The sequence below is a fragment of the Phalaenopsis equestris genome, unplaced genomic scaffold, assembly GCF_001263595.1.
Source record: "Phalaenopsis equestris unplaced genomic scaffold, ASM126359v1 Scaffold000975, whole genome shotgun sequence".
In the NCBI taxonomy this organism is placed as follows: Eukaryota; Viridiplantae; Streptophyta; class Magnoliopsida; order Asparagales; family Orchidaceae; genus Phalaenopsis; species Phalaenopsis equestris.
Window position 1 is genome coordinate 46,102 of NW_018165414.1, and position 21,004 is coordinate 67,105.

The 21,004-nt window shown below is 36.1% G+C and overlaps 1 protein-coding gene across 1 annotated transcript; it reads right to left on the bottom strand.

Annotated features, from left to right (window-relative positions):
- Positions 1–5,127: 5,127 nt before the first annotated feature.
- Positions 5,128–20,644, bottom strand: LOC110032581 (SRSF protein kinase 1-like). The gene is made up of 4 exons (XM_020736251.1): positions 20,319–20,644; positions 18,863–19,654; positions 5,965–6,012; positions 5,128–5,893 (listed from the first exon to the last, which is right to left on the bottom strand). Exons 1-4 carry the CDS (start codon positions 20,496–20,498, stop codon positions 5,579–5,581), a joined length of 1,335 nt encoding a protein of 444 aa, XP_020591910.1. The 5' UTR covers positions 20,499–20,644; the 3' UTR covers positions 5,128–5,578.
- Between the last annotated feature and the right edge of the window lie 360 nt (positions 20,645–21,004).

Sequence of the window (21,004 nt, forward strand, 5' to 3'; positions counted from 1 at the left end):
TGACAGATTTCTTCTTCATTACATTTCTGGAAGAGAATTGAGAGTACTTATAAAGAGGGAAAGTGTTTGAAGAGAGCTTTTAGAGATTTTCTTAGGAAGAAATGTGAGATAATTTGTGTTATTTTCTTTCTTTATTTTGTAAACTTATTTTTAAATATGAAATTCGTGTTTTATAGTATCCTTCTCATGAATTTTGAGAGCCTTTATTATCCTTCTCCCTACTTTGAGATATGGTTTTGTGAAGAATTGATTTTATTTTATAAGATTTTAAATGTCAATAATTTGTGATGATTTGAACTCCTGTCTTCATTTACTTTTCGATCTGATCAATTGAAATGTTAAAATGTGTTGAGAAACATATGTTCCGAAAGGGCTATGATTTCTACAACATGGGGAGAATCACATTTGATTTCATGAGAGAGTATGTCATCCATGGAATTGAGTGCAAATAAATAAGATAATATACTTTATTGGATGTAAAATTGAAGATTTTAAGGTGATAGATTAAAATCCCTAATTTGGTCCAATTTATTGGAAACTGATGTGAGATTGTTAGCCCTCAAGTGAGCGAGTAGTGGGAGCTCTGGAGTGGTAGTCGGTATCCTCCCAGCCTAACCACGGAATTAGGGAGCAAACTCTAGATTATTCAATGTTCTTTATAGCACTCAGAAGAGGGTAAAGAATAGGATTGCTCCTATTTAGCACAAAACAATTTTTCTATATTTTTAAAAGCTTTTAATTTCTTCACAATCCATATGCTCATTGTAAAGGGGAATGAGGTTTTCTTAAATTTGAACTCTTCGTCACAAGACTTTGTTTAGTCTTAATAAATTTAATTTTAAAGTTTAGTAAATAGTTTAGTAAACTTAGTTCTTTTAGTTACATTTCTAGTAGCATTCATTAAACCTATTTTAATTTGTCTTTCTTACTTTAATTTTTATAGTTTGAATATTGTGATTTATATTATTATCATAAAAATTTTCATCTTCCAAATTAAAACTTCATAGTAGTATACTAGAATTAGCTTAAAGGATTTCTCACTGCGCTTCTCTGTGGGATCGATACTAGGATTTTTAAAGAAAACCTTATATTACTTGAAGTGATACGTGCACTTGCGTAGAACCACTAGTGTGTGAACTATTTTATATATTTTATAACATTTTGATTTTAACCGCCTAATACAAATTGGGTCAAGATTTTGATCATATTTTTGAAAACTAAATTACTGCGTAATTTTGGGACATGTCAAGTTTTTGACACTGTCACCGGGATTTAACTTAAAATAAAACATGCAGAAAAATAACACACACTAGGGGCGCATCAATAGACCACACATTCGAGGGATTCAATCGACTGACAGCGATTACAGGCCCAACTACCCAAGTTTCTTTCAGGGGCGCCCGATCACAACTAAACCTACCAACTTTGCCTCGGCCAAGCGATCGCCACACAACCGGTCACCCTAATAGACCGAATTAAATGCATCGATCTATTAATGACCGCTGCTTTACACTTAAATGATAACACGATTCTTGTATTAAATTAGCACATTAATTGCGTTAAGGGTGATTTCTATAATGACTCTCCTTTCAGAAATTAAGTGTGATTTTCATAATCATTCATTCATTTCTGTAATTGTACAAATATGTCTTTATAATTAGAGGGCAAAAAAATGAATAAAAAGACATTTTCCCTCGACTCCTCTCTCAAAAATTCCATCAGCTCCTCTCCCTCCTACTATCTTTCCCCCGACTCCACCTCTCAAGCTGTATTTTATTTGATGGACAATTTATGCTTCAACAATGCATAAGAATTGAGTTGTATGTATGTAAATTTTCCTTATTTTTTTTTAAAATATTTATTATTATGTATTATTTTTATTCTTTTCTCAATGAATAATATCAACCGAATAAATTTAAAATATTGTGCTAGAATGTCCTGATGCAGGGCTGACATGTCAGTGTTTTTAAACAGATGAACAAAAAAAAAAATCATTTAATGTTGTGGACCACGTACCCATGGGCTCGTTGAAGCTCTTCCATTTATTGTAGAAGTTGTAAGCAAGATGGAAACGTCAACGCTAGTCTTTACATGCAAACAACGAACTGGATGACTGTGACTTGAACTTGAGCCCATAACCATTTAATAATTTAACATTTACTTTCTTGGAAATATAAAAGTAGATTTACTTACCACTAAGTTATTATATATTTATATACTTATCATCCAATATTCACTTATTTTGATAGCCAAATCCGGCCACCTCAGGCCCATTGTTCCTAACCAACTCTGGCTGATGTCGCCTTCAACCAACTATGACAGCCACCAACCGTCCACCGTCAACCATCGGCCGCCACCCACTTCCTACCATGAGTTAACAAATTATTGTACACACAAACATTGTAATTTGAGAAACTGTATAGCTCTTTCTTGCATGTGAGACAAAGAGTTGTATCTGTGTTCATTTATAACTTTTTTCATTTTTGTACTTTTCCACGTAAAAAACTTATGGTATCTTATCGCTTATCTGCTTTCATCCGAATGCGTGTTAGATTCTTGTACAATGCTAAAACAACAATTCACTACTCTACCGTGACAACCTTTCCAACACCAATAATTTTTTTATGAAAAAAAATTTTCACTTTTATCATAAAAATAGTAATATTTTTAAGATTATATGAAAATTTTGGATGATATAAATATAAAAAGCAAACACAATCACATCAAGTATGCAATGTCCGAAGCCCTTCTAGCTGAAAGGGTAAGCTCTTAACGAATAAAGTGAGATGGCTTGAATGATTCTTGTGTTGGTACTAAAAAATAACACCGTTTTCCTCAAATTACTGTAACAGAGGTTTAAGGTTTCTTCACCATAAGATTAATGCTACCACTTCCTATGGTTCCTATAAGAAGAGGAGTGGCAAAAGTAAAAATCTAGGGCTGACTATTATTTAAATTTAAAACTTTTATTTCCTTCATTTTTTTTTTTAATAGCCATTATAAATATGATTATTTAGAGAAAAATATATGTAATATTAAATTATTATTAAACATTTAAATTTATCGGAGAATTTTTTATACTGTGTTATATGATTTTAAAATATTTGAAAGAAAATAAATAAATAAATAATAATTACAACTTCCTTATTTTTTCGTCAACCCAATAAAATAAAGTTAATAATAAAAGAAGAGAAACAAAATATCTACGGCGCTACTGTTTCTAAAATATCAAAATAAAATAAAAATAAATATCAGCGAACAAATAGCATTGCTACGAGGAAGCATCAACAGTGGCATTTTGAAGCATTGAAAGCTTGACGCGCAAAAAAGCAAGTGGGCAGCGCACGAGACATTGACTTCGTAATGGATCAATGGTTACTAATATCTGGTGGAATGTTTTGGCTTATCAATAGCTATCTCAAGATAACAACAAAGAGTTTGTTAACTGCCGTGATCAGGAATTGAGCTGTGCATGGGCTGTACTTGAAAATTACATTCTATTATGTAGCAACGGCGAACCAAAATAGTTGGAATGTAATAAATTGAATATAATATTTATTTAAACACGAATATGGCATTAAACTCTAGTACAACGATACCAAACCTTTTATCATATTAAGTGGGGTCGGCTGCATGAATTCTTTTTCTCCATTGCGTTCTCTTTAGTGTCATATTTCATTTATTTCTAATAAATTAAGATTATTTTTTATACAATATGCCGAAGTCTTTCTAGGCTTACCAATGCCTTTCTTAACATAAGTCGAATTTAAAACAACTATTCACCTAATCGGATCATCAGATGGTCGACGTTTAATGTGATCAAACCAACTAAAACGACTCTCTCTCCCTGTCACTGGAGCTACACGAACCCTATCACGGATATATTCATTTCACATTCTGTCTCTATGTGAAAGCCACTTATCCACCTAATCATTCTCATCTTGGCAGCACCTCACTTAGTTTTATGCTTCTCTTTTAAAGACCAGTATTTAGCGTTATAGAGCATTGTAGCTCTTATCACCATTTTATAAAATTTTCCTTTCAGTCTAAGCAGTACTTTTCTATCACAAAATAGGCCCGAAGCATTCCTCCACTTCAAGCAATCAACTTGAATTCTACTAATAACATCCCCATCTATATCACCATCACTTTGAACAATAGACTGAGATATCTAAAGCATTCACACTTTTTAATAATTTGATCACCTATAATAACAATTCTGACGCTTGAGCTACTACTACTAAAATTACATTTCATGTATTCAGTTGAAGCTTTAAACTCTAATGAACAATTAAAATAGAGCAAATAATCAAATGAAATGTAATAAACATAATTGGATGAATTGTGCAAAATGGACTTGAATTTCAACCAAGAGGCTTTGAGTTCAAGACCTTCAACATTTTGTGTGCGTGCACTTGAATATGTGAGTAAATAAAATAAAGAAACAGATAAAAATGACAAAATGATCCATTGAATTTTATTCAATCATTTTAATCCTATAATATATAAAAAGTCAATACAATCCTTAAAACTCTGTGCTGAAATTACTTTTTGGGCTCTGACTAAAAGAATAGGAATCAATTTGGCATTTTTACTTCTAAAAACTAAAATGTCCCCAGCTTAAAAATAAAAAAGCTATTTTGACATTTTATTCTTAGAAATTAGTATAATAAATACACTTCCTTTTATCATGAAATTCATGGGATATGATTTATTACATTTTTCAAGCTCTCATCAGTTACATATATAAATGAAGATAGCTTTATGGAAATGAATTTATGCACTTATCAATCAAATTGGCACCCATTGTAGTAAATATTTGAAGTTATTTACATATCTAACACCTAAACTTTGCTTTTTATATTTATATCACCCGAGTCTTTCATAGAACATAAAAAATATCACCACTTTAAATGCACATGTAAGGTGGCATGTACATAGAAATTCATGTTTAGGTGTCAGATATGCAAGTAAACATAGGAATTCAGTGATATAGATGTAAATCTTTCAAATTAAAAATGTTCAAGAGCATGATTAATTATCATATGACGGATCATTTAACCATACAAACAAGAATAAGAAACTATAAACTTGCGATCAATCATATCATGATTCATAATGTACAGTATCATAAAATTAGTAAATTGGAAAAGGACCAAAAAGAAACAATAACAATCGACTTTCTTTTTGGCTATTGATTGACTTTTGGGATCAATTATCAATACAAACATTGAAATAGTCATTAGAAACCCAGCAAATAGTCTCAAAATTGAATATAACCGCGCAGAAGAGGACAAAGAATGCAGAACAGACCCAAAAATATCTGATTTTTATTTGATAGAGTAATCATCCAAAAACCCAAGCATTGTAAGACCATCTAATCAGCTCTCCACAGTGGATACTGTGCCTTCTGAGAAGATTGTAGAGACCAAATCTCAAAAACTGGATGAGGAAAACCAAATCTCAAAAATCAAGCTGTATCTATACTTGGCATCTATATCATACAGTAATGAGAAAAATAGAAGAAATATTTGCTCTGTTAATAGAGAGGAATTCGGAAGACCATGAAGCCAAGCAATCATCTGCCTGCTTTCATTTGAAGCTTACCCAAACCAGTCTCCAAGTTCTCAACACCTTTAGTTTCAACCATGAAGCTTTGGCCACTGTTACTAAGCCATGGATGTTGCAGGCACTGCTCTGCCGTTGGCCTCTTCTCCGGTGTAAAATCTAGAAGCGGCGTGAGGAAATCAGAGAGCTCGCAAGCATCAGATTCGACAAACATATATTTGTCGATCAAAAGCCTATCAATGGGCCAGTGTTTCAGTCTACGGATTCGTTTCAAATCTCCATATCTGTCGAAGAAATCCTTTGATCGAGATCCTGTAATAGCAATCTGATCTCAAAGTTGTCAGAATCATTATTTCAGGGATTGGGAGAGAATAAAGAATCAGAAAATAGTTCAACCTTCTTAGGCATTTTTCCGAGGAGTTCCATCATCTGAGCCAAGTGATCCTGAAAGGAGGTAGAAGAGATGTGAAATGGATAGAAACTAGCCTTCGGGTGAACAGATTGGTATAAATCAAAATTCACATGTCAAAATAAACAAATTACCGAATTTATAAAGAGCATTAACTATACATTGGATGTGAATGATAATGCCGAAAAAATTATGTCAAAGAAGAGGCCAAAAAACGGCCAAAGTTTCTTCCACAAATATAAACATTTTCTTCTAGGAAGAATTACATACCACTTAATTCTTATGTAGTTACATACCTAACACATAAACATCATTTTTTACAAAAATGCCACCTTACATAAGCCGGAAAGGATGTATTTTACTTTTAAAAAGTTAAGATAGTAATATTTAATGTGATAAGAAAGATTTGGGTGATATGTAAAAAGTAGGGTCTTAAGTGTTAGATATGTATATGCATAGAAATTGGGTGGTATAAGTGCCCCTTTCCTCTAACTTCACTAAACTTCCGGCTAAAATAAGCTCATTAGACCGTCCCATGGTCATTGAACAGGCTATACCTACAAAAACCCAACCAATCATATTTCACTTTTGAAGAAGTTCTGAAGCCTGAGAAAATCCACATTAGTGCCACTCAAATTTCTTTCAGGACTATATCATAGAATGCTTTAAAGCATGAAATTGCAGGCTTCAAAAGCGAATTTTAAAAGAGATAATTACAAGCATAACACTCAAAATTATACTACTCACAAAACAAGTACCCATGTCATATTTTGAACTACCAAATCGATGCATCTATGTGTGTCATCATCAAACTACTGGGAATTCAATAAAAATGATAACTATGGGTTGGGGATTTATTGTGAATTTTGATATTTGAGGGAGAATTTGAAAAACAGATAAAAGAGAGGGCTAGTTCTGGAAATAGCAAAGTTTCAAGTGCTACATATATAATTGCCCCATTCTAAAAACAGACCACTCTACAATAGCCTCAACCTTATCAAAATTAACATGCATATCTAGAACAACATAGCCCATAAACAATACCTTAGCTTATGGTACGTTTGTAATAACTGAACTTTAAATTAAAAAAATAATAATATTATTATCATTAATATTGAATAGTCATAAGGATAAGCATCTCCTTGTTTCGACTTAATACTAGTATATCCCTATTTAAATCAACAACATAGCAAAAGAGAGAGAGAGAGCAGAGAGATCAAGAGTGAAAGGCAATGAGGAGAAGATAGTGACCTTGAGCCGAGTGACTTGTCTTCGAGTGAAGGAAGACGAGGAAGGAGGAGGAAGTCATCATTCGTGTTTGCGGGAGACGACGTCGTTCCCTAATCAAAGGAAGGAGAGAAAGGAGGACGAGGATGCAGTGTCAAGTGAGAATAAAGGGAAACTGAGCCTTATGTGAAAAAGAAGAGGAAAAAAAGGAAGCCGACTCGTCGTGCGGGTTGAAATTGAGCCACTCTCGAAGAGGGCTACAAATTTTCTATGCAAAGAAGTAGAAGAAAAGACAAAGATGCAGAGGAGGGGGTCGGCCCGTGCGGGACGAAGCTCTCGTTCGAGAGTTAGGTGGCCAAAGTAATTTTAGGTATGTTACGATTTAATTATATTTCAACTAATTAAAAGGTGGAGAAACAACATCGTTACAAGGTGACCGGCACACCTTACAAATAGAGTTCAACTCCAGGATCAAGCAACAAGAGTACACTCAGTGGAGCATCCAAGCCAACCCCATCAGAGGAGAAATCAATTCAAAGTGGAGAAAAAGTTGAGCTCACTAGCATTAAAAAATCTATCACCATCAGTAAATGCTTTAAGTGTCGAGAATTTGGCCAAGTGGCGTCTAATTGCCCAAATATGAGAGCGATCTCTTTCACTAACCAGTAAGCAGTTGAAGATGTTGACAATGACATAGGAGAGCATGAAAACGTCAGAGACAAGCCAAAAGTTTCAGCCGCCAGAAAAAGATATGCTAGTGATTCAAGTTGAGTCCAAAATAGAAATCACAACAAGATTAACATTGATTATCCTAAAAGATACTGAGTATGAACATCCAGTTCCAGAAGAGGGATAGCCCTTATTGAGATAATTTTCGGATATCATGACTGCCATCTTATCTCATGGATGATTACCACCATAAGAGATTCAACATGTCATATTTCTAATACTTGAATGATCGCATCTCATTCTTTTTTTCTAGTAAACCATCTTGCTTTTGAGATGCGACCATTCAAGTATGAGAAATTGCAAAAACACGTTACACACCTGATAGTTAGAGACCTAGTTCATGAAAATACTAGCTTAAATGCAGCTTTGGCTCTAATTATGCCAAAAAAAATGATGGTTATTTATTTCATAAAAAAAAAAACATTGGAAGGACGTATGTGTTTCAGAGTTGTCTTGGGTAGATGTGAGCATAGACTTCATAGTGGGGCTCTAGTAGCTACAACAATGCAATAACTTAGTTATGGTGGTAGGTCGATTCCAAAAATGTCCTTTAAAGAAGGCGTAGCTTTTCCTACCCAGGGTAAATGACACAAGAGCAGCTGCTAAAGTCACGGAATCGAGGATCACGTGACTCCCGATAATAGGATTTGCGTGATTGGAATCGTGAAAATAGGAGTTTTGCAACCATGGGAAGATATAATAAGAAATTTTCATCTAGCTAGAAATATCTGAATGAGTCTTTCCTATAATTTATTTCTTTATTCTTTTTCTCCTAATTTGGGTTTTTTTTTATTAGGAACCTACTTGTGTTGTTTTTTTCATGTTGGAGAGACTTTGCTTTGTTTGTGAGTTATGGAGATTGGAATCTCTGATTTCTACCATAATTGAGTGTTATATCATTTTTCTTTTGCAAGTGATGCATCTGTATCTTGCTTAGAAATAGGTGGTGAAACTTCCTCTACCTTATCGATAAACCGTTGAACAGTTGTTTTTCAGCCGAGATAGCCACCGCCGACGCCTACACCTTCAAAATGCTATCGACCTCACATATTTTGTTTCCTCGCTATTCCACAACTACCTCACCACAAAAATCTACTTCACAAATACCTTTTAGGAGCCCTTGAACGGTATCAGGGGGATGGGTTTGGAGATAGTCTAGTAAAATGTTGGACAATCTAATAGTTGAGAGGGCATACAATTGATGTGAAATATGTAGTCAACATAACATTCCACCAAAAATATTTTGCAGCATTTGAGAGCATGGTTAATTGAGCTACTGATCAATGTCAACGTTTCTTTTTTACAACATTTTTTTCTTGTGTTTTCAGCATCTATGCACTAATGGACAATCCCTTGATCAAACTAGTTGGACCCAAATAGACTGATAGTACTCACACCCCTTGTCAATCCAAGCACATGGATTTAGCTTGAAATTAAGTTTGAACCACTTTATTTAAATTTATAAATTTTATACAAACTTTAGATTTATCTTACTTATGGAATAACCACATAGCTCTTAAGTCAATGATTTTGTTAGCCTTAGATAATCGTCATACATCATTATGGATGAAAAAAATGACGGTTGGTTTGTATAGGTGCTTTGAGAAAGAGTCAAGTGTATGTTTAGATAACTAGCAAGCTTCATATTGATAAGATCACAATTTTATTTCCAAAGAAATTCAAAAATATTCTTAGAAACAAAAAATTAGTAAGAGCCCAGCAATAGCATTCTAACGTCATAGCATTTGAATTATTCATGCTAGAAGATGAAACTACACATTCCTTTTTTTCATGATTTCCACATAGGTTGTTTTCTTAGATAGAAACTAACAAGCATCTTAGTATATTATCAATCTTCATATTTGAATCTAAGCGTTGAAATTCACATCATGACTTTGGGTTGAAGTGTATAATTAGGTTCATTGTAATTTTGCTAAAGGAAAGAATGTTACAAAACCAATTTTGGAACATGAAACACATGTTTAAGGACACTGTCCACTAAAAGTATGACAGCTCTAACGCCAGAAATAGTAAAAAGGGCTCCTTCTACGGTTTAAGGAGTAAGATTCTAAAGTATGAATTATGCTCATGAAAAATCATAGCATCATTATTAGTTCAGAGGTTAGAAGCACCTAACTCAACAATACATAGTTGCTTTCCTGATATAACAATGAGAGCATTCAAAGAATCACCATTTTCAGCTATTGAAGTTGAGCTCATCATTGGATCAAGTATTATATGGAGCTTGTTGACACATTGGCGGATGTTGAAGAATTTTTTAAGGAATTCAATTTACTCTTTGTTGATAGAGTGTCAATAGTGACTGTGTCACCATACATTTAAGGATTTCATGTTATCCTTGATCAGCAGTCAAGGGTTTCTCATGTATCATCAAGAATTTGTCACGGAGTGCGTCCAATTTTATGACAGTGTGAACACCACAAGCTGGTCATCCTCATGTATCTATAAACCCCCATTCAAGTAAATATGCAAGGGAAAAGTTATCATTGCCAGAGTTACAAGCACACTTGGGCATCACCAATATTTTTTCTCCTGCTTTCTTCTCTTTAAACCTCAACAAAGGCTTCAAAGAGGCTAGATAGGGGCTCCATGCTTAAGATTGTCCCACAAACATCATTCAAATCTTTATTAAGAAAAAGTAAGAACTTGTGCACTCTTCTCGTTTCACAACCTTCTTATCTTGCTAGTTGTCTCCAGAGCACCTCCATCCTACTCTATCAAAATCAGTGGGTGTCAAAAGCCAATTTTAGAGTAGAAATATACTATAATGATATCATCATCTAACCATAGCTTATGGAAAACACACTTGATCTAAAATATAGTGGAGATATTGTCGATAATATAGTAGGTCGTTTTGCTGCATTTCAAAATTTTGTAGTACACGATTTTTTTTTTCAATTTCATTTGTTATAGAATTTACCAGCCATAAAATCATCATAAAGATTTTCTCCTGACATGACCAAAACTAAGGGTCTTTCTCATGAAGTGTATACACCACTCCTGCGAGATAATCATCCTCATCGTTCCCACAAACAAATAGCATATACTAACTGAGACAAATGGATGAGTTTTTGCCCAGTTAGCTTGTGGTCAGTGACGAGAAGAACACAAGCCTTTGATGAAGTGGTCTCCTTAATTATAAAAAGAAGACTAGAATAAGATGTTACCTAAGAGTAGGCGCTTGCTTTGTTGTCAGTCATATGGAAGGAATTACGGGAGAAAGTAAGAGGAGAATATAATAGAAAGATCCAAGGAAATTACTCTGATATCACCCAAAACACCGTGGAAGAATTTATTGAGTTAGTTCTTTAGTGATTCTAGAGTACAAGCAAAGTATAAACAGATAAGAGGGGAGGTGATCCACAGGTTGCCAGTGAACGGCAAATAAACACGTTCCAAATTAGAAATGACAAGAAAAAAAAAAGATATTGTTTGAATATTTAAATACAAATCTTTATTATTTTAATGATACGCAAAGAAAGACAGGGCAATGCCTTCCAATGATGAGCTAGATGAAACTACACGGGGGAGAAAGACTAATGCCTTGAACTGATGACCTAGACGAAACAAAAATGGAAGCGCACTGGACAGGTGTGAATAAACAAATAGGGGAATCCATGAATTACAATAACATCTAACAGATTGATATCACTCCATGGAGTGGAACCCTTTAGGGTGCGCTAGGGACTTTACACATATATTAGTGCAAGTGTATGTGTAGAATCAACCCTAGAGTTTACTAGTGCCTTGGCGAATATATATCAATGTATGGGTTTGCCACTCCCTTCTTAACACACATATTAGTGCAAGGGTACATGTAGAATCAATTCATAGGCTTGTACCACTTTGAACGCATAAATGCCTTCACAAGTATAGTAATGCCACACATGCATGAGTGCCAGCGTCCAGGTGTGTGTGGAAGTGTGGGGGATGTACGGGTGTAGGCACGTGAGTGTGAGTGTGCATGTTTGAGCACGTGTGCGTGTTTGTATGTTTGTGTAAGTGCACGTCATGTGTATTTGTGTTCATCTCTACATGTGAGTACACATGTGTGCATGTATATGTGTGTATTTATTAAACCCTATTTGAGATTTATTGAGACCTTAAAATATTATATAAATTTTTATTGCTTGAATATGCACACAAGTGCTCTTATGAGATCATCATTCATATATTATATTTTAATTGATTAACAATTATTGGCACATCATTAAATGATTGCCTAATAATAGATGACTTGTAAAGATCAATGCCCTAAAATTACTATAGCCAAGTATATGGAATTTTATGAATACCAAATGGAACAACTTCATTCATTCTAGAAAATTTAGACAAATTCAAGTTTTCGGATCTTTTAATGTAGGAGTCTTATGATCGACTCAAATCCTTTGCATGAGATCACCTTTGATGGCTCGTGAATTTGGAAAAAACCAACAAAATATTTATTTCGTTACACAACAAGAGCAAGAAGCAACTAAATAGCTAATGCTTGCATGAACAAAGTTTCTGCTAACTTCTTCTATTCTCTATACATGCTTCTGATCATCAATTGACTAAGTCGTTCCACTATAGCATGGCATCTTTATTATGATCATGATTCTTTGATTCATCATGTAATAATAATATTTTATTAACTGAGTTAATCATAAAAAAATAAGGAGAAATGAATCGCCTACGTAAGACACATGCACCGCAGGTGTCGATCGAGAAGACCTCCCACTGCCCGCATGAGATCTAATATGAGGATTATCCCCTCATTTCCTCCCATTCAAACCGAAAGAACCAGAGAGAGACATAGGAGCGAGACCGAGACAGAGAAATTGAGAGGTATTCGTAAAAATTTTAAGCTTTTACATTCTGGCAGTTGTAAAAATTTTAAAATATGTACGAACTCTTTGTAAATTAATATTTTATAGAAAAGAATGACTTATTTTTGTTTTGGATTGATTTAATTATGAAATGAAGATGTCTAGAAAGTTAATGTCTTCTGTCTGACCTTTCATTCCCGCCTTCGTATTCCAAACTCTCAAGTCGTGACTAGAGTGATATAAGAGCCTAAGTATTGGGTTAGTAGGAAGATGATCATACTAAAAGAGTCATTAAAAATTTCATTAATTATCAGTAAAAAAAGTTAAATTAGTAATTCTAATGTTTGTGATAATATTTGTAAAATTTTGATATCTCGGTGTAACGGATATAAATTAGGAGAATACAAACGAGAGACTAGGGAGGTTGGAGCTGTTAAACAACGGCGTGTGGCTCCACCTGCACTTACTAATCCTTCATCCAATGGGGGATGTTCAAACTTTAACACTGAAGGTGGAGAGACAGAAGAAGCAGAGTACGCACCAACCGCCATTCAAATAGCCACCAGCAGTTGAAAACATCTGTAGAAGCCTGCCTTAAGGAGTTGAAAATACTATTAAGGAGAAGGATAGAGCCACTGAGAGTGAGAAAAAAACCTGAGAAGAGCAACACGCCCCCACAATCCCAGCCAGGCTATGCTTCAGATGTCATGGATATAAGCAAATCACCTCCAGTTGGCCGACTAGCCGAGTTGTATCCTTCACCGAGTAGGGTGAGGTGAAGGAAGTGAGAAACGAAGAGAAAGGCAAGGAGTACCAGCTTCCACCATATGAGGGCAAGATGTTTGCGGTTCAACGATTCCTTCAGACTAACACGATGAAGGAGAAGCAGTGGCTTCGTCACAATATATTCTACACCTGTTGAACTGTGAAGAGAAAGGTATGCAGTCTCATCATCTCAACGGAGAGAGCAGCAATGTGACTTTTACACAAATGGTAGAAAATTGAGCCTCACGACTTATGAGCAGTTCCCAGTAGTATTCCCTAATGTGGTTGAACAAGAATAATGTCACATTAACAGAAGGTGTCTCGTGGAGTGTTTGATTGGGAATCAACTACAAGATCAAGTTTGGTGAGACATAGTGTTGATGGATATCTGTCACCTTTTGTTGGGGAGATTGTGGCAGTTTGATCGTCAGACTTAGCATATCATGGTACAAGAACACATTCATTCACCAAAGATTGAAAACACGTCATCCTCCTCCTTCTATGGAGTCTGAGATTATAGGTCCTCTTTCTAAAAGAGAATTGTCGGGAGAATTAATCTCGGTGATGACAGGTTGTTTTGAGATGGAAGAGTTGGTTGCAGACACAGGATAGCTAGCACGAAAAGAGTTTCAAGACATCATATTCGATAACTTAATGACATTGATGCATTCTTTAGAGAGATTCAGACTACCGCTACTTCAGATCATGTTAAGGACGAACTTGGGCTACTTTTGGATTATTTAGCAGAGTGTACTTGATAGGAAGGATCAATTCATTTCCGTAATGTAGCCCAAAAAGATTGGACAAATATGGATCGCTAATTGCAAGTGGAGAAAATTCCTCGTGTGTATTGCGAGACACCAGAGTCAATAATGGGATCTTGATCCTGATATCGACGCAGTCGATGATCTTTCAAGCCCGAAAGGTTACAACAACACCTCCTTCAACATGTTTGGTCTGACTCCATACTACAAGGAGATAGAAGTTTCGACAAATGAAGTCGAAGCTCTCACAACCCTAGGAGACTGACACAGTCTTGAAGAGACAGGCGTGAGAGCCCTATCCAAGTTTCTTATGCCTAGATCGATCGAACCAAGCAGGGGAGAGCCGACCAACTCCTTTCTAAGGCTTTGGCACCTCCTTTCAATAGTTGAACCAAATTCTAATTATCTAAGAATTATATATTTTCTTCATTTATTTTAGGGACTGTTTGGGATCACTTTCTGTTTTTTTAGTCTTTTTTGTTTTTGTTCTTATTTTATTTTGTTATTTCTATTTTTAGAAAATATGTTTGGTACGGCTATGATTTATATATTTTTAAAATAAAAAATATAAAACATGGTTGGTTGAGTATTTTTATATTTTTTAAAGAAAAAACTATATTTTTTATAAAACGGTTGGGTCCACGTGCGCTCCAATACAACTCGTGGCGTATCTGACGACTTCCTTGCGCCACCGAACACGAAGTATTACATGTGGGTCGGGCGAACGCGAGCAGCGGCGAGGGTCAGACAACGTTGATGCATGGTGGCTGCAGCTGTGGGTGGGGCCAGACTGTGGAAAAGAGCAGCGAGCTATTAGGGACAGCAGGTGTTTGGTAGAGGCGGCGACTGGCAGGAGATGGTGGTGGCGGTGGCAGGGGATGGCGGCTGGTAGGGGATGGCGGCTGGCAGGGGATGGCGGCTACCGGGCGGGGGTTGGCGGCTACGGCAGTTGGTGGTCGGTGGTGGCCGGTAAGGGTTGCAGCGGGCGACAGGAGGTGGCTCACAGTGACGGGAGCAGAGGACAGCGGAGCCTCACGCAGATAATGCTCCCAAAAACATGTTTTTAAAACAAAAAATATATAATTTATGTGTTTTTTATGTTTTGAAAACAAACCATGTGTATTTAAAAAATAAAAAACGAATAAACAAATACTATATTTAGATTTATTTTATGATTTTTGTTTTCAAAACAAATAACAGAAAATCGAAAGTGGTCCCAAACAGGGCCTTAGGTTTTCAATTTTTGCTTGGTTTTCTGTCAGACCATTCTCGTCCTGATTTCTCCCTTCTATAGTTATATCCGAAGGCGAGAAGATGCTCTGACTGTAACTCGTCCAGAGATGATGTGTATCTCTTATTTCTCTACTCCTGCAACCCTTTCTCCCATAGATAATTCGCCTTTAGTCGTTGCAGCTGCCCGGAACAGTAGCCTTGCTGTCCTTTTCCGACAAACCAACCATTCAACCACCTATTTCCCTCATTCCAGCCACCTATCCTCGCTCCCAAAGAGAGTCGAGGAATACTTGGGCTACTTTTGGAGGATTCAACAGAGTATACTTGGTCGGAAGGCTTTGCTCATTTCCGTAGTGTCCCCTCAGAAGATTCGACCAATATGGATCGCTCCACGCAAGTGGAAAAATTTTCTCAGGTGTTTTAGGTGACATCGCAGTCAATAGTGGGATCCCAATACTCATATTGATGCAGTTAATGACCCTTCAAGTCCAGAAGGTTGCAACAACTCCACCTTCCTCAATGTGCTTGATCAGACTCCATACTACAAGGAGACGAAAATTTCAACAAATGAAGTCGAAGCTTCCCTAATCTTGGGAGACTAATGCAGGCGTGCAGTGAGAGGTGTGAGAACACCATCTGCGTTTCTTATGCCTGGATCAACCGATCCAGGTAGGGGAGAGCCAACTTACTGCTCATTTCCAAGGTTTTGGCACTTCCTTTCAATAGCAGGATCCAATCCTTAATCTAAGGATTATGTATTTGCTTCGTTTATTTTAGGTTTTCTATTTTTGCTTGGTTTTATGTCAGGATAACCGTTTGCGTCCAGATTTGCCCCTTCTATGGTCATATCCAAAGTAGATAAAGTGCTTTGATTGTTACTCGTCCATAGGTGGTATGTATCTCCTATTTCTCTACTCTCACAGATAATTCCTCTTTCCGCACTGCAGTCGCCCGGGCAGCAGCCTTGCTGTCTTTTTCCTACAGACCAAGCACCTAGTACCTACAGACCAGCCACCCGGGCACCTATTTACCTCATTCCAGCTGCCTATCTTCTCTTCCAGCAGCCCCTCTCATGCTGCAAATGCCCAGAACAACACTTTTGACTGTTCTTCGTGCAGTCCAGCCCATTCCTTCCTTACAGCTGCCTGGGACAGCAAGTGGCTGATTCCTCGCTGCTGTTTTCCACTGATTTCAGCCAGCCAACCTCCATTTTTTCCCCACCACAGCCAACTGCAACTTCCCCTTCATCCTCCAACAACCATCCACTGCCCCGCCACCCTTCTCCTGCAATCCACTCACCAAATCCAACCACCACCTTTTGTAGACAATTTAGTTGTGTTTGTTTGTGTTTGTCATTGTATTTCCCTTTCAAGTGTGCTTGGTTGTAATCGTATAGTTGTTTTCGATCATATTATTTGCTTTTCTATTGTTGTTTGGGTTAACTCCGGTAGCAATGTTGCTCTCCTCGTATTTAACATAATATTTCACACTAATCTCATGTAAAATTAGCCTTTCCTTTGACAATCTCATATTTACTTTAACATAATTTTTTGCAGCCCACTCTCCCCTGCACACCACGCACCCTATTGTGTGGATTTTTTATAACATTCATTTGGCTGCCATCTTCTGATAACGAAAACCTATTTGGAAGGACCACTACTATACACAATTATACATCATTTTAGATGGTTTTAGAATGTACAATAGAGAGCAGAAAATAAGCAGGCATAAAAAAATAATGTAGAATGCTTGGGAAAGAAAAAGAGTAAAATAAGATATTATGACAATAAGTTGTGCAAAAATATTAACACAAATAAAGTTACCACCTACTGTGACACTAATGGCAAATGAAAATTTACAAATTACAGATAGTAGAAAAAAGGAAATGTTGTTGATGACTGCTCGAAAGCATTTTCAACATCTAATCACAATAGATGCATTTGTTGCCAATACCAATAATCCATCCATGCTAGCCTGATCTACACCTTTCTTCCTATTCTTTTACAAATATTTATTCCCCCTGCCTTAGCGGTTTTTTTTTTTTTTTTTGTTCATTGCACAACCAAATGTGTTAAGATGGTTTGGTCACATTAAACGTCGACCATCTGATGATCCGATTAGGAGAGTAGATGTTTTAGATTCGACTTGTGTTAAGAAAGGCAGAGGTAGACCTAGGAAGACTTGGGCTTATTGTATAAAAAATGATCTTAATTTACTGGAACTAAATGGAAATATAGCACTAAACAGGACACAATGGAGAAAAAGGATTCATGTAGCCGACCCCACGTAGTGGGATTAAGGCTTTGTTGTTGTTGTTGTTGTTGTTGTTGTATTGCACAACCAAATGCCATCTTACCCTGTCCTCAACCACTAAATTATCCCTGGTAGATGTGGCTCCCATACTGGATATAACCAGTTTACCAAATCATCATGCTTAAGCATTTAGACGTCCAAACTGCTCAAATCCATAATTCCATTGTGCAAAGGTCCATAATTGAACACAAGGTAAGGACGTTGCACAGGACAATATCTCAAGTAAGTCACTTTTTGAACCATGTAAACACTATACAAAAGCCAAGACAAAAATATTCAGCTTCAACAAGGATCTACCAAAACAACTGAGTCATCTTTCACAATTATGATATGAAAATTATAATTATAAAAGAAAAAGACCATCTCCTCTTGTGATTAATCATAAGAAAATAAAAGCATGCAACCTTTCAACTTGTATATGGACCCCAAACGTAAACTCTAGCACACCGTATCCCAAATTGAAAAAAGAATGATGAAACAGGGCATAGAAACAAAGGGCATAGAAACAATACCAAGGATCTGCATAGAACCATTGAGAAAATGCTAAATCATTGGAAAAGTATGCCCAAGGCATAAGAATTTGTCCTCATATTTTTTTAGAACAAGACTAAGAAATATGTCAAGTGAGAATTACATTAAGATTCAATGATTGAGAGGAATAATGAGAGTTGGAAACCTAAATGACAATGAGTTGGTAAAGGGTAGGTTGGATTGGCATGAATTTATCTAAGTTGAACAGAAGGTATGCAAGTAGTGTAGATAATTTCAGGAAAAATAAAAAAGGGCTAGTGGCACACGGCTACAACAAAGGGTCAAAGAATGTCCATGTGTCCAAAGGTCTAGAAGGTACCTAACACCATATTATGGCCCTCAAAAGAAATACATGTCAAAAGTTCCACATTATTTATAAATGCAGCAAAAAAAGTTTTTAAGCTCATCAAGTTCTTTCGAAATGGAAAGAATATTTTAAAATCTTCCAAGTCCTAGAATCATTAAAAATTTAAAAAGATCAAGGAAAAGTGTACCTCGTCTTCAGTAAATACTTGGCCAACCTTAGGTGAAAACAACACATCACCAGTGGCAAGCTCAAAAGCAATGCAAGCAAAAGACCACATATCAACGGGAAAGGAATATCCAGCCCCAACAATAACTTCAGGAGCTCTATATTGCCTTGTTTGAATCTCACCTGCCATTTGCTTATCCACCCAACAAGCATTCCCAAAATCTATAATTTTGCATTTTAGATCAATCCCCTCCAAACTCCTCTCCTTTTGTACCAACCCGTGTTCCAAGCCTCCCATTGATGCTCTTCTTTCTGATATTCTCGCTCTTGCCCTCATAGCTCTTTCCTTGAGCCTCTTCTCAGTGCTATTAACAATAGAAGTCCCCTTTAGATTACCCTCAGGCCTCACCAAAATTGGAGTAAATCCTGACCGTATAGGGTCTTTCACAGGATCAATAGTAGAAACAAGAAGAACATTTTCTGGTTTCAGATCCGTGTGAATAAGACCAACTTCCCTGTGCAAGTAATCAAGCCCCAATAAGATGGATCTGCACACATATTTTACATTTTGTAGTCCAATTCCTTTATATCGATTATAACGGATTAGTCGTAATAGACTATCTCCAAGAGTTTCAAATACCATACATAAATGCTGCCCATTTGGACCACTATGCTTAAAATTGTCCAGTAAATGAACGATACACTTGCAATTTGAGGGATCTCCCTTAGCAATTGCTTTTAAAATCTCAACCTCATGAAGAGCAGCTTGTTGAAACTGTGCTGCACTTTTTTGAATTTTGAGAGCAACAAATTTCTGAGCAAAAAAAAAAGAATTTTAGATCAACTTTGATAGAATCCAAATCACATCAAAAAGATAAAAAATGAGAATATTCCGGGAAAGATAAAAGATGCTTAGCTTGACAAATATTAATTAACATTTAACAGGAAGTAAATAGATGCAAATTTCGAAGTACTCCGGACGAATTCTCGTCAAGATAGCATTAAAAAGGATTCAATTTACTTGGACTTCCAAAAATCAGCAAGAACCATCACAAATTAAGAAACCGTCTATAACCAGTAAAACAATAAGGGGCAAGATAATTACACTAAAAACTACCCACAAAATCAAATCAAAGGTGGGAAAGAAAACTTAGATCCAAATAAAAGCATTAACATTGCACAATAAAAATCAAGACCCTTTGCTTTCTCTTGGTCGTAGAGATCCAAAATAAAGGACCAATAGGAACACTTCATACGAGAATGCAGAAACCAATATGTAATGGTCCAACGAAATGACAAAATCGCAAAATTGATTTCAATCGCCGGAAAAACTTACTTATCTAAGTAACACAACCTTGGGATGAAAAACAAGAATGAATGAAATAAGAAGGTCGGGAAAAAGTAGCTTATTGATCATTACACGAAATTAAGGATTGATAAAGCACGGATGGAAAATAAGAAGAAGATTGTAATCCAACCTCGCATCTTGTATCGTAGGCGAGCCAAACGGTGGAGAAGTTTCCCCACCCTAGCTTTCTTTGCGCGATGTACCTCCCTCCCTCGAAAGGATCTCCCGGCCTCACGGCATGGTAACCCCCCTTCCTGTACGCGTCGACACCCTCATCCTCCTCCGAACCCGATGATGAAGAGTAGGACATGCCTCTATCTCCCGCGTTGGCTCGTTCTCTTCGACGAAGCGAAGCGACTGAGGAATCGACGACGACGGTCGGTGTTCCCTTTAGCGGGCTTAGCCGCGGATTGTTAAGAACAAAATCAAGCTCGCACTAACACGAGCGCCGAGAGTCGGTTAATTTAGGGGTGTAAACGAACCGAACACGAACGAATAAAGCTTGTGTTTGTGTTCGGTTCGTTTAAAATTTAGTTTGTTTGAAATAAGCTCGTGTTCGTTTCTTAACGAACGAGCCGAACACGAGCTGTTCGCGAACGACAAGCCAATTTGACATCCCTAATATTAATATATAAAAATAATATTATATATTAATTATATAACTTATATTATATAATATACAATATCTATATTAGCTAATATAGTATATTAATATATTATTATTATTAATTTATTATATATTATCATTTATAAAATTTAATTTTTTAAAATATCATAAATTTTTTATATATAATTATTTTAAATTATTTTATATTT

What these genes read in the sequence shown, in the direction of transcription:
- LOC110032581 (XM_020736251.1), bottom strand. Translation starts at nt 20,498, where the DNA reads ATGTCCTACTCTTCATCATCGGGTTCGGAGGAGGATGAGGGTGTCGAC. An exon ending in CCTACGATACAAGATGCGAG is followed by an intron (nt 19,655 to 20,318) that starts GTTGGATTACAA and finishes TTTTTTGCTCAG; the next exon opens with AAATTTGTTGCTCTCAAAAT. An exon ending in TCGGAAAAATGCCTAAGAAG is followed by an intron (nt 5,894 to 5,964) that starts GTTGAACTATTT and finishes CTTTGAGATCAG; the next exon opens with ATTGCTATTACAGGATCTCG.